Source organism: Rousettus aegyptiacus, unplaced genomic scaffold (assembly GCF_014176215.1).
Source record: "Rousettus aegyptiacus isolate mRouAeg1 unplaced genomic scaffold, mRouAeg1.p scaffold_m13_p_17, whole genome shotgun sequence".
In the NCBI taxonomy this organism is placed as follows: domain Eukaryota; kingdom Metazoa; phylum Chordata; class Mammalia; order Chiroptera; family Pteropodidae; genus Rousettus; species Rousettus aegyptiacus.
Window position 1 is genome coordinate 26,822,121 of NW_023416292.1, and position 11,384 is coordinate 26,833,504.

General features: G+C 47.9%; 1 protein-coding gene and 1 pseudogene across 1 annotated transcript in view; one reads left to right on the forward strand and one right to left on the reverse strand.

Annotated features, from left to right (window-relative positions):
• SNX27 (sorting nexin 27) overlaps positions 1-8,354 on the reverse strand; it is a 57,956-nt gene extending 49,602 nt beyond the window's left edge. The window contains exon 1 of the mRNA XM_016126080.2: positions 7,999-8,354. Within this exon, the coding sequence (XP_015981566.2) occupies positions 7,999-8,309 (311 nt within the window). The 5' untranslated portion in view covers positions 8,310-8,354. The remainder of the gene's footprint in view (positions 1-7,998) is intronic.
• Positions 1,309-1,430, forward strand: LOC118613125 (annotated as a pseudogene).
• Positions 8,355-11,384: the final 3,030 nt, after the last annotated feature.

Sequence of the window (11,384 nt, forward strand, 5' to 3'; positions counted from 1 at the left end):
TAACTAGAACTAGAGAGGCACACAGACATAAAAGTACTGCAGTATTTGGGGGCGAGGGGGCAACTTCCTGGGCAACCTCCCTGAACGGCCGGTAGGAATGAGCGGCCTCCCCAGCCCAGCGGGAAAATACCCACACGAGCAGCTGACTCCTGCGGACGCTCTGTACTTTTCCAAAGAGAGCAAATTAATTACTTGTGTTTCAAGTCCACAGAACACACACCTTTGGGATTCCAGCCTTTGCCGAGGTCAGACGCAAGAACCTGCAGTTTCAGACAGCTCAAGCAAAAAACGAATCATTCATCAAAGGACGTTTTTATGACAGTGCAAGTTCCGTGAAGGAGGTACAACACACATGAGGGCACTCTAACAGTTCCTCGCTCTGCAACTTTAATACCTTGCAGAAAGGTGTACGTCCTCAAATACCGCGAGAACCTCACCTGGGTAGCAGGGGGAGGTGAGTTAAGAAACAGAAGAGCCGATCCACGTACAACCCAGCATCTGACTGACACGATTCCACAAAACTGCAGGCTGCGGGGCCCTCGCATCGCTGAGAGAGCGCGACCTTGCACTTTGTGGTCACTGCCCATTCTTAAACTTATCCGAATGGTCCTAGCATGAACTTTGGTTTTGAGGGAGACGACGGGTATAAGCCTCAGCGCTACGTCAAGTTCGCTGCCGGCAGTCCCCGAATCCCCGAGGACACGCTCTACGCTGAAATAAACTCTTTCAACGGGAAGGAGGCGTCTCCCGATCAGAGGAGCGGACCTGGAGGAAGGCAGTTAAAAAAAACGCCACCACGGGTAGGGCGGGCACGGGGATCCAACTTATCAACTGTCAACACGACAGTAAGTACAGTCATTTAAAACGTCAGAGAAAGAAGCAGATCCTCGAGGAGCTGGACTGGACTGAGAGATAAAATGCACAGGCAGATGAAAGGCGGCCAGCTCCTCGCCAGCTGTCGCCGGCTCTGGGTGTTAGGGCTCAGTTGTCCTTCGTTCTCGTCTTTATATAGCACGAGACAGCCCGAGAGACTAGATGCTCTGAAATTCTTCTAATTCTAATAGTGATTTTCCTCTTTGGCCTTGGAAAAGTTATTCCACCTCTTCGGGTAAATAATAAAAACTAAATTTCGCAGGGAGTCTTGGGTATTCACACACATACAACCATATTCTGACTTCAAAAACAGAATAAAATCCAAACTTCTTAGCGAGATGCATTCAAAGCCCTTTTGGATCTAATTTCAACCATAACTGTCTACAGACAAACGGCTGTCTTAGACTCCTTATAGTTATCCTAAGAACTTCTCAGGTCTACAGCCACGCCACCCTGAACGTGCCCGATCTCGTCTGATCTCGGAAGCTAAGCAGGTCGGGCCTGGTTAGTGCTTGGATGGGAGTCCTACCACCTAGGAAGACCAGGTGCTGTGGGTATTTAAAAAAAAATTCACATCTTCAGTTTCCTCAGCCGATAAAACCTCTCCCTCCTCCTTCTCCGCCTGCTGAAATTACACCTGTTCTTCGATCACAGTGTAGAAGCCCTCTCTGACCTATCTACCCATCAATCTTCTCAACATACTCACTCTTTCCTCAAAACTCCCACTGTTTTTCGAGGATCTCCATCATTTCATGTCGCTTCGCACACAGAGAACGGTTTACACGCACCGTCCCCACAGCAGTGTAGGCTCTTTGGGGACAAGGACGCAGGGACTCTGAGACTTGTACAAGCCCAACAGCTGTTCACACATAGTTTATGCTTAACTGTGGAACCAGGCTGAATACAGGTGATATCAGTAGGCGAACCATAGAGAAATGATGCCCTGAATCATCATTTTTCAAACAGTGGATTACAACCTAATGAGCCTCAAGAGTAATGCAGTGGGCCACCATTAGCATTCAAAAAACAAAACGAAATAAAAACACACAAGATACTAAACAGACTAAAACATACCGGAGTACATGATGCCAGTAAATACAGCGTTGTGAAACTTGCTTCAGGTGGTTTTTGTTTTTTGTATTTATACTGAGTTGTAATATAAATCCTATCTCTTACTGTGAGCTGCAAGTTTGAAAAATATTTTAAAACTGCCTAAACAAACACTTTTTTCCGGACATGGGGCTGGAACCGAACCTTGCACACACAGGCTCCCGCTGGCTGCCGAGGGAAGCACAGAAACCCTCCGCACGGCTGCGGGTCCAAGAACAGAATGACCCTCACGGCCTGTCACCTAAACCACCGCAGCGGCCTTTGCGCCAGTGATGTCATCGTCTCACAAATGAACTCACCACAAGATCATGTGCCCGAAGCACTGTGACTGATCATAAATTGTGTTTGCTTGTCACTGAGTCTCTGTTTATCTACTAGATCACAAGAATTATTCCCAAAGGCGCTTATCTTAAAAAATAATTATCCTGGAGAGCATGGTAACAAACCCTCACCTGAAATGAACTGGTCAGCGGTGGATGGAAAGAGAATAACCCGGACAAAGCTTCGCGTTACTAACGAGAGACCTTTTCCTGGTCAAGGCCACGCTATGGGAGTGACTCCCCAGAGGAGGGCAACGTTATTTCCAAATTTAGTTTTATGTTTGCCACCTCACCTGCCTAGGAAATTAAAAGCATTTCTTTAAGTTGCAGTTATGATTGTCATGCTCCCTTCACCGAAAACCAATAGATTAAAGACAGAAACAAATAAGGGCAAAGAATGACTGCTTCAGGCTCCTCTTGCCCACCCAATTTAACAAAGAGACAAGGTAAATAAAGATGTGAGCTATATTCCACAATAAAAGAACCAAAGCTCAACCGCTATCCAAATTTATAGAGATGTGACTGAATTTTAAGAGTTTTAAGTGGCTATTCAGTCCAGAATAGATGACTATTAAGTCAACAATACCTGGCAAAACTAAAGAAATAGAAAATACGCTGGATTTAGGAATCAAAGATCTGGGTTTAATTCGAGTCAACATTCGTTAGTGCAACGCCCAGTGTCCTCGCTTACGAAACTGGGATGACGCTAATACATTCATTCATCAAGCATTTACTGACTAACACCTTCTCTGCGCCACCAGACACCTGGCGGGAAAAGAACACAGGTAGCCCTGGCCTCAAGGAGCTCACCCGTTCCTCACCTCGGAAGGCTGCTGTGAAGACTGACATAAAACCCCGCAGACTCTTACACACACTCCACAGAGCAAAGCGCTATGATGACTTTGATTACTGTTCCACCTCTTAACCACCCATCTTTATTACAACAGTTTAGCAAGATTCAAGAAATGAAGTACAGATGATTAGATATAACAGTCCACCATCTGCTGAACTTATTTTCCTAAGAGCTGCCATTCAGGAGCCCGACAAAGTGCAGAATACAGTCTTAGCTCATGACTCGACATGACCATAAAGATAACATGAACTGAGAATTCAAGGCCTATGGCCTGCGGTGTGGCTCCAGGTAGGGTTGAGTGTGTGAGTTGCATCACCCGCACTTGGCAAGGCAGTAAAGAATTAAGGATTTCCAGGCCCCACGCAAGACCTACTGGATCACAGGCCTTAAAAAGTGAGCATGACAATCTACACTTTTGACAAGCACACTTACCCAGTGATTCTTATGCTCACTAAAGCTTGAAAGTCACTGCCATAAAAATTCCTTTGATCAATAACCATGATTTCAAACACCATTTCCAAAACCTACCTGGAAAATCTGAGCCAAACAGAATGGAATTCAGCTACAACTGAGAAAGCAACTATTGAGGAGGTACACAGCGGTCAATGTTACACGACTCGCAAGTAACCTGTAAACATTCTTGACACCGACCACGTTTTTATTCAAGCATTTTCAAACTTTCATATAAAATAACCCCTCCCCCCAAAAAAAAGAATGCCCATGAGATAGCTGTAAGTTATCAAAATTAACTCTCAAGAGTCAAACATATGGTGACAGAAAGAGGTTAGCCTTTGGGTGATGAGCACACAGGGCAATACACAGATGACGTATTACAAAACTGTACACTTGAAACGTACGATGTTATTAACCAATGTCGCCCTAATAAATTTAACTTAAGAAAACTCTTTAATTTAGTTTTAAATTCATTTTTCTTATGGTTTAACAAGGGCGAGTTGATGGGAACATTACTCGATAGCTTTCCGTACCATGATTTCGAATGGCTGCCAGCCGATCTTAGGAGTGCATGCTTACCAAAGACACACTGCCAGATACCAAAGAGACAAAACACACGAGCCAGCAGACAAACCCGACCCCTCAAAAACACAGATGGTGCCACGTCCAAACCCACCGCACACTTATACCCGCGGCACCTCTCGCGAGACCAATCCAGAGCCCTTGGAACTACTTTCACCTTAAGAAAATTAACCTCAAACCAAATGTTACTTCACGTACTATAGGATTACTGCAAAGATATATTTATTTTGGTTCTGTTTGTTTGGAGTATTTTTCACTCAGCCTCCAGGTCTACATGCACACATCAAAGTGAAGACACTCAATGTATGTGACACTGGGGAAAATTACAAGGCAGAGACTAACATTCCATCTGCAGTAGGATTTAGAGCCCAGAGGGCTTGTTCATATTCTGGCACCAAGCCCTGCAACAGGACTCTTTCCCCAAACAGTTAAAATCCAGTCTATTCTGAAAGGAGGAAGGGCAAACTGAACCAGTGAATTTAGTTTAAGGACTGTTCCAAGGTTCAACGAGAATGGGGCTTGGTAAATAGACTTCAAAAGAAATGCAAAGAAACTGATGCCCTTTCTTTTGTGCGAGCTTGCATTCCCTTAAATCTCAAAGTTATTCTGTTTGTTCTTTTAACACTTCTTTCAGTTGTCCAAGCAACTGCAATATATGAAAATTGGAATAAAATATTTTGTGCACAGGAGGAAAGTGGCTAAAATAGGGAAGAGTCTTAGTTAAAAGGCAGTTATCAAAGTCCAGACATCTCTCTATGATTTTCTACAAATGACATCTACATAGTAATAATCTACCCATGCCTAACCCTGATCCCACCTGGTACTTCATCAACTTATAGAGCTTTCCTGGGACAAGAGAGGTTAACTAAAGGAACTTGGGTGAGAGACAGAGAAAAGCTCTAAGGAATGTTGCCTAAAGAATGCATTAGGAAAATCAGCATCAACCTAACCAACATCAAAACAAGTAGCAGACACAGAGATCCCTCAAGAATGTCTGCTTACTGATTTCCTCCTCTCACTTGAAAACCTAAAGAAAAGATGCAGATTTTGGACGAAGAGAAAGAAAGAGAAAGAAACTGTATACAGTTGACTGCTGAAGGTGGGGGTTCAGGGAACTGACCCCTACGCTGTAAAATCAAAGTATAACTTCTGACTTCCCCAAAACTTACATTTTCCCCTCAGTGTCCTGGGGAGGGGGAACAGGTTTCAGGACCCCCCCCTCCATCACGGATACCAAAATCTGAAGATGCTCAAGGCCCCATATAACACGGTGTCAACGCATGCAGATGGTCCTCCACATCCGCAGACTCCCAACCACGGATTGAAAACAGTACAGGTATTTAATGAAAAAAACTCCACATAAAAGTGGCGCCGAGCAGTTCAAACACGAATTGTTCATGGGTCAGCTGCTGAGCTCTCAGGGAATGTACCAACCAGCTCAGCTCTGTGTTGCAACCATCAGTATTTTCACGATAGCAGCAGAATTTGGAAATCAAAATATAGTTGGGAGATGAGAACCAATGCCAGGAAGATGTCTGATCATCACAACCTTCCAGAGAAAGGTTCACTAAGCAGAGTGTTCTTCTGCCCTGACCACTAAGAGGGCAAAGTTCTCTATTCACCCCCAAGGATATGCCAAAAGGCAGCGTCTTTTCTCTAGAAGGAGGAATGGACCTAGTCTGGAATGTGGGCTTGAGGTAAGCCCATTTCCTGTCCTAGTCTGAGGTCTCCTTTACAGAACCTAGTTTATGTCTGAACTCTGCTGCAAAACCACAATAAGGGGAAGAAGCCACCAACTATGTTAGCTGGCGTATTGTGTGTGTGTACATATACATATGTATATATATTTGAAATGGTCAATCATGTTAGCTGTAGTCTTCTACGAAATTATTTTAGTTTAGTTCCTTTAGCTCCTATAGAGTAAATGATTTAGAACTTTAAGATATTTATAATTTTAAATAAAGTTTTAAATTTAAAAATAAACAGCTGAATCCAAAGTTAACTTGCAAATGGAATGAAAAATGACCAATTCTGACAGCTTGTTGGAAGAAAACATCTGCCACAGATTTTGAGTTAACTACAAAGAAAAGAATTAGGCACAAAGCAAAAGGTCACTATCGCATTCCATATCTGAATGCCCTGACTCTCAAAAAGATTAAGAATATATTGCCAGAGAATACTAGAAAAGAGTATGTAGAACATTAATGGAAAAAGAAAGCATCTATTTATAGGAAGAACAGGAGAAAGTCATAGTAACAGTTGCAAACGCTTCCATGATGAGCTACTTGAAACAGTGAGTGGATAGCTCAGAGTAAGAGTGTCAAGGATGAGGGCAGGGGCATAAGGTAAATGAGAACAGATGGACGACTCCTCTATATGCTGGGCCCTCCAGACCATATATCCCCTTTGAAACCTTGAGCAAAACTACCGTTTTGCCAGAGGAAAGCATGAGGGTTGTGGAAATTGTAATTAAAAAAAAAAAAATTGTAAAAAATGAGAGAATTCATGACAGCAAATGCAAGTACTGCGGAAGAGGGCTCAAAAGTGGGAGAAAAGAATGTAGAAGACAGAGTAAGAAGGAGGGAGAGACAGCACGGAAGGCTGCTGAGCGGAACGGCGATGAGAGCACACACCACCTACCAGTCAAGCAGCAACTCCTCACATTTAATACAACCGTCCAAGTGAAGCACCTGGATGAGAGCGGAGGAGGGCCGCACAGGCATCGCGAGACCAGGCAGCAATCTGCGCGAGCTTCAAGGGATGCGGTGGGGAAAGAAGGATGAAGGAGCCTACAGGGGGAGGGACTGCAGCAGGGAAGAGGATGGGCTGCAGCAGCAGGAAGGGCCTGAGAGCGAAGGCAAAGCAACCTGGAGGTGAGGAAGAGGAGGGCGGGCTCCAGCGTGGGCTCACCAGATAGGGCAGGAGAGCGAACGGGAAACGGCATGCCCTGAAGGGGGGGGGGGTGGTCAAAGACCCCAACGGGAGGTCGTTAATTGTAGACTGAACAAAAAGTAGGAGCGCGGAGCAGGAGCGAAGGCGGGCCGAACAGGGGTGCTCCCGCGGGCGTGTGGCTGGCGATGGGGGCCCGAGAGTCGAAATCGCGGGGTGCACACGAGGGCTACCGTGACGACGAGCCACGGTGTCCGCGACCCCACCGCCCCGTCGAACGGAATAAAATAAAACAAAGGCATGGGAGGGTCAGACAGGTAAAGTCCGAGGACAACTACGAAAACGAAGGCAGGAAAGGGACACACGGAAGGACAGAGGAACGGAGACGGGGTGCTTCGCCAGCAGCCGAGTCACTAGGGAGAGCAGCGCGGCGCGGAGGGCGGCTGCTTCCGGAGGGAAAGCGGGAGCGGACCAGAGTCCCGCCCGCCCGGGCCCGAGGGCGGCAGCCACGGCCCGCGGGGGCAGAGGGAGTGGCGGGGGACAAGCAACTACGACGCTCAGGACGAGAACTTGGGGAGGACACACGGCGGCCGGGTCGGAGGAGATGCTGTCATGCAGCAGAGGAGCTTCGCGACGGGCGAAGCGGGGGGCGGCGAGCCGCCTGCCAAAGGTGAGGCGGGGGGCGGGGGCGGGGGCCGCAGCGGTAGGGGCGCGGGGACACACTGGAGGACACGCACGAGGGAGGGGGGCGTCGCAGAAACCCAGGTTTGGGGGGGTAGAAGGGTCGACCGCCCCCCGGGAGATGCGGGGCCCGAGGGGAGCGGGGGTCCCGAGGGTGCGGCCTGAGGGTGACAGGGGCAGAGGGGAGGTGCGGGGACAGGCGGAGGGGACGGGGCGGCGGGCAGCGCCGATACTCACACCTCCAGAATGCGGTCCCCCTTGCGCACCCCGGCGCGATCGGCCGCCCCCCCGGGCAGCACGGCGCTCACATGCTGCAGCGGCGCGTACAGCTCTCCGTTGATGCTCCGCAGCTGCCCGCCCTCGCTCACTTGGCCCCGCACGTTGAAGCCGTAGCCGGACTCGGACTTGACGATGCGCACGACCCGCGGGCCGCCGCCCCCGCCGCCGCCGTTGCCGGCGCAGTGGAGCCCAGAGCCCCCGCCGCCGCCGCCGCCGCCGTTCCTGTGAGCGGCTGCGGGGTGAATCCCTTCCCCGTCCTCGTCCGCCATCTTGCGAGCCAGCGACCGTATCCCCGCCCCCCGACGCCTCACGCCCTCCCGGCGCGCGCTCGCCCTCCTCAGCGGCCGCGCAGCCCCCGGCGCGCGCGCCCGCTCCGCCGACCGCGGGACCCGAGTGGGCCAAGGAGCTGCCGGCGGGGGCAAAGGGGAGGCAGTGGGCGGGCAAAGCGGGCGGTTGGGTGCCGCGGAGCCTCCTGGGAGGTGTAGTTTCTGGGCCGTGGCGGGTGGGGCCCGGCCGGAGCGCGGGTTACGTGGCGCGTTCGGGAGCGACACCTGCTGGGAGTTGTAGTTTGCCTGCTGCGCTCTTAGGCAGTTCAGCTGTTGGATGGTCAAAGCTTGGTGGACTCGGTGCTAGAGCTGCTGACTCCGGGCAAGTTTTTTTTTTTCTTCATCCATTTCATCGCCTCTAAAGACGTTGGTGATTCAGCACACTCTTAAATTATAACAACTCATTTATTCACTAGCTTCCGTGTTCACATACGTTATTCCGTGGCTCCAACAGCCTCAGGTGACCACTGGATCATGAATTCGTTTCTCTATTTCACGTTTTAGGAAGCTGAACCTTAAAAGTGCCCGAGGTATTCAGCTATTAAGTAACAGGAACTAAGGCCCAGTTATTTTGTGTAACTTTCTTTTTGTGTATTGCAACTCCATAAAACTGTCGCAACCATACAAAAAGCATATATAGAAGAAACTATGGCCTCATCGATTTAGAACTGGATATGAGAAGACCAAGTAATTTCACTGGAGCAACGATTTTGAAATTAGCTTTATTTCTAAGTCATTATGTTTTCCGATAGCACAGTAAAGTTATTTGCAAACGGCAGTGATTGATATTTTGTGGCTACCTAACCAAACACAAACTTGCAGATATCGTGCAGAATGCCTGGCGAAGCCGATTAAGCAGAGCAAGAGCAAAAATAATGTAAACATCTTAAGCACTTAATACTCAAGTCTGATATTCGACTTTACCAGCAGGCTGATAACTTGTCTGTTACTCTTTCATGGATGCTGAAAAAAGACACAAGATTCCTGGATCAGAGACAAAGGACTGTGATGACACTGGAAGCAACATGAGCTTCAGCACGTTTGTGTCAATTCCTCTTGTCCCCCCAAGTCTCACGGGGATGACATGAGGGCTTAGATGAATGCCTTGTGCTTGGTGGATTTATACCATGGCAGAGGAACACTGAGCTGAGGGAACCTGCCGTTTTATAGGAAGCAGGAAACAAACCTGTTCTTTTCCTGGAGAGAGACTTTATTCCATCCCTCAGAGTAGTTCACTATAAACACAACCCTGAGAAATGGCCCCGGTGAGGAGCGGTCAGGGCCTTGCATTCTTGGTAAACCCAGGAAGGTGGATAGAAAGCATGAACAACCCATGAAGGACTGTCAACATTGCTATGTGCAAAACACTATTCTAAGCACTTTACATCTATAATCTCATTTAACCCTCACAACCCAATAATGTGCCTATTTTATAGATGAATAGACAGGCATAGAGAGGTCACGCAGCTAGTAAGCAGTGAATCTAGGAGAAGGAACTTATCCGCTAAAGCAAGGCATCCAAGAAAGGAACAGGGATCTTCCACAGAAAGAGCTAATTTTTAAAAATTCGTCTATTCGAGAAAAATTTATTGGATGCGTACTCTGTTCTCGGCACTGTAATGGTGGCTAAGGACACAAAGATGAATGAGATATCTACAAATTCCATGAAGGGCAATATGACACAGTCAAATTATAAACGCACGTGCTCTGTGACCTGGCAGTTCTACTTCCGGGAGTTCATTCTACTGTCGTGCTTGCACATGAAATGACATTTTTGTGAAGTTAGTCATTGCAGTATTGTTTGTCTTTGCAAAAGATTGGAAATAACCTAACATTCATTGATTAAGTTATGCTACGCCCTCAATGGAAAACGGAATAAGTGTAAAGAAAGAATAAGGAAGCACTTTATGTGCTGAAATGGAATGATCGCAGAGATACTGTACATAAGTAAGTGAAAACGAGATATGGCACAGTCTATAGAACATGCTATTATTTTGTATAAAAGGGGGACCATAGATATATTTATATCTCTAGAGGCAGAAACTGATAACTTGGCCTCTGGAGAGGGGGACTGGACAGCAGAGGTGAGAATAGGGTAGCAGGAGGGAGACTTTTCACTATATTCCTTTTGGTAATTTCCGAATTTTCAGACAGATGAATGTGCTGCCTATTCAAAAAAAATAAAATAGAAAGGATCAGATTGGAAGAAAAAGTGATTAGAGCATCAAAATAAGAAAATTAAGATGCCATTACTGCTCTCAAGAACTCACAATCTAGCGAGAGAGCCGGCAAAAGAAAAAATGATTGCAATGCGGGCCTTGGCACTCCTGAGTAATGCGGGCTGTGACAGGGCCCTGCGCAAGCTGCTAAGAGTAACGGGAGGGGCCTTCCTGATGGAGAAGCTAAGCTGAGTAATCGCAGATGAGAAGAGTCCGCAAGGCAGAGAAGGACGGTGGTGAAAGGGAATTTCTGACAAGGGGAACTGTATTCACACAGATTTGCAAGAACGTGATATGATACCGTATGAAAACCACAAGCAGTTCAGCGGCACTGGAGTGTTGGGGATGGGAGGAAGTGGGCCAAGGAGGAGACAGGGGAGGTGGGCGGGAGTCAGATCTGGGAGGCCTTCAGATAAGGAATATCACGCCCAGGAGTTTGGATTTCATCCCTGAGGACTTAGGGGCCGCTGAACGATTTTAAGCAGAGCAGCGGTGTCACCGAACCTGGGCTTCAGGATGTTCGTGCCGCAGGAGGTACTGAGAACAAAACGAGATAGGACGATCAGTTAAGGAGCAGTTGTGGTCATTCAGGCAAGAAATGACGACATTCGGACCAGGGCAGCGGCGACGGTCAGAGGATTCCCCCAAGGGAACAGGCTTGCCGGGCCCCCTGGCTGTCGGGCGCGAGGCTGAGGAGGAAAGAATGACGCAACCTTCCTGACTCGGTGGTGCAGTCCCCCAAGAGCAGCCATGAGCAGGAAGAGGAAGAAGTTTGCAGGCAAGGCCACGAGTTCACTTT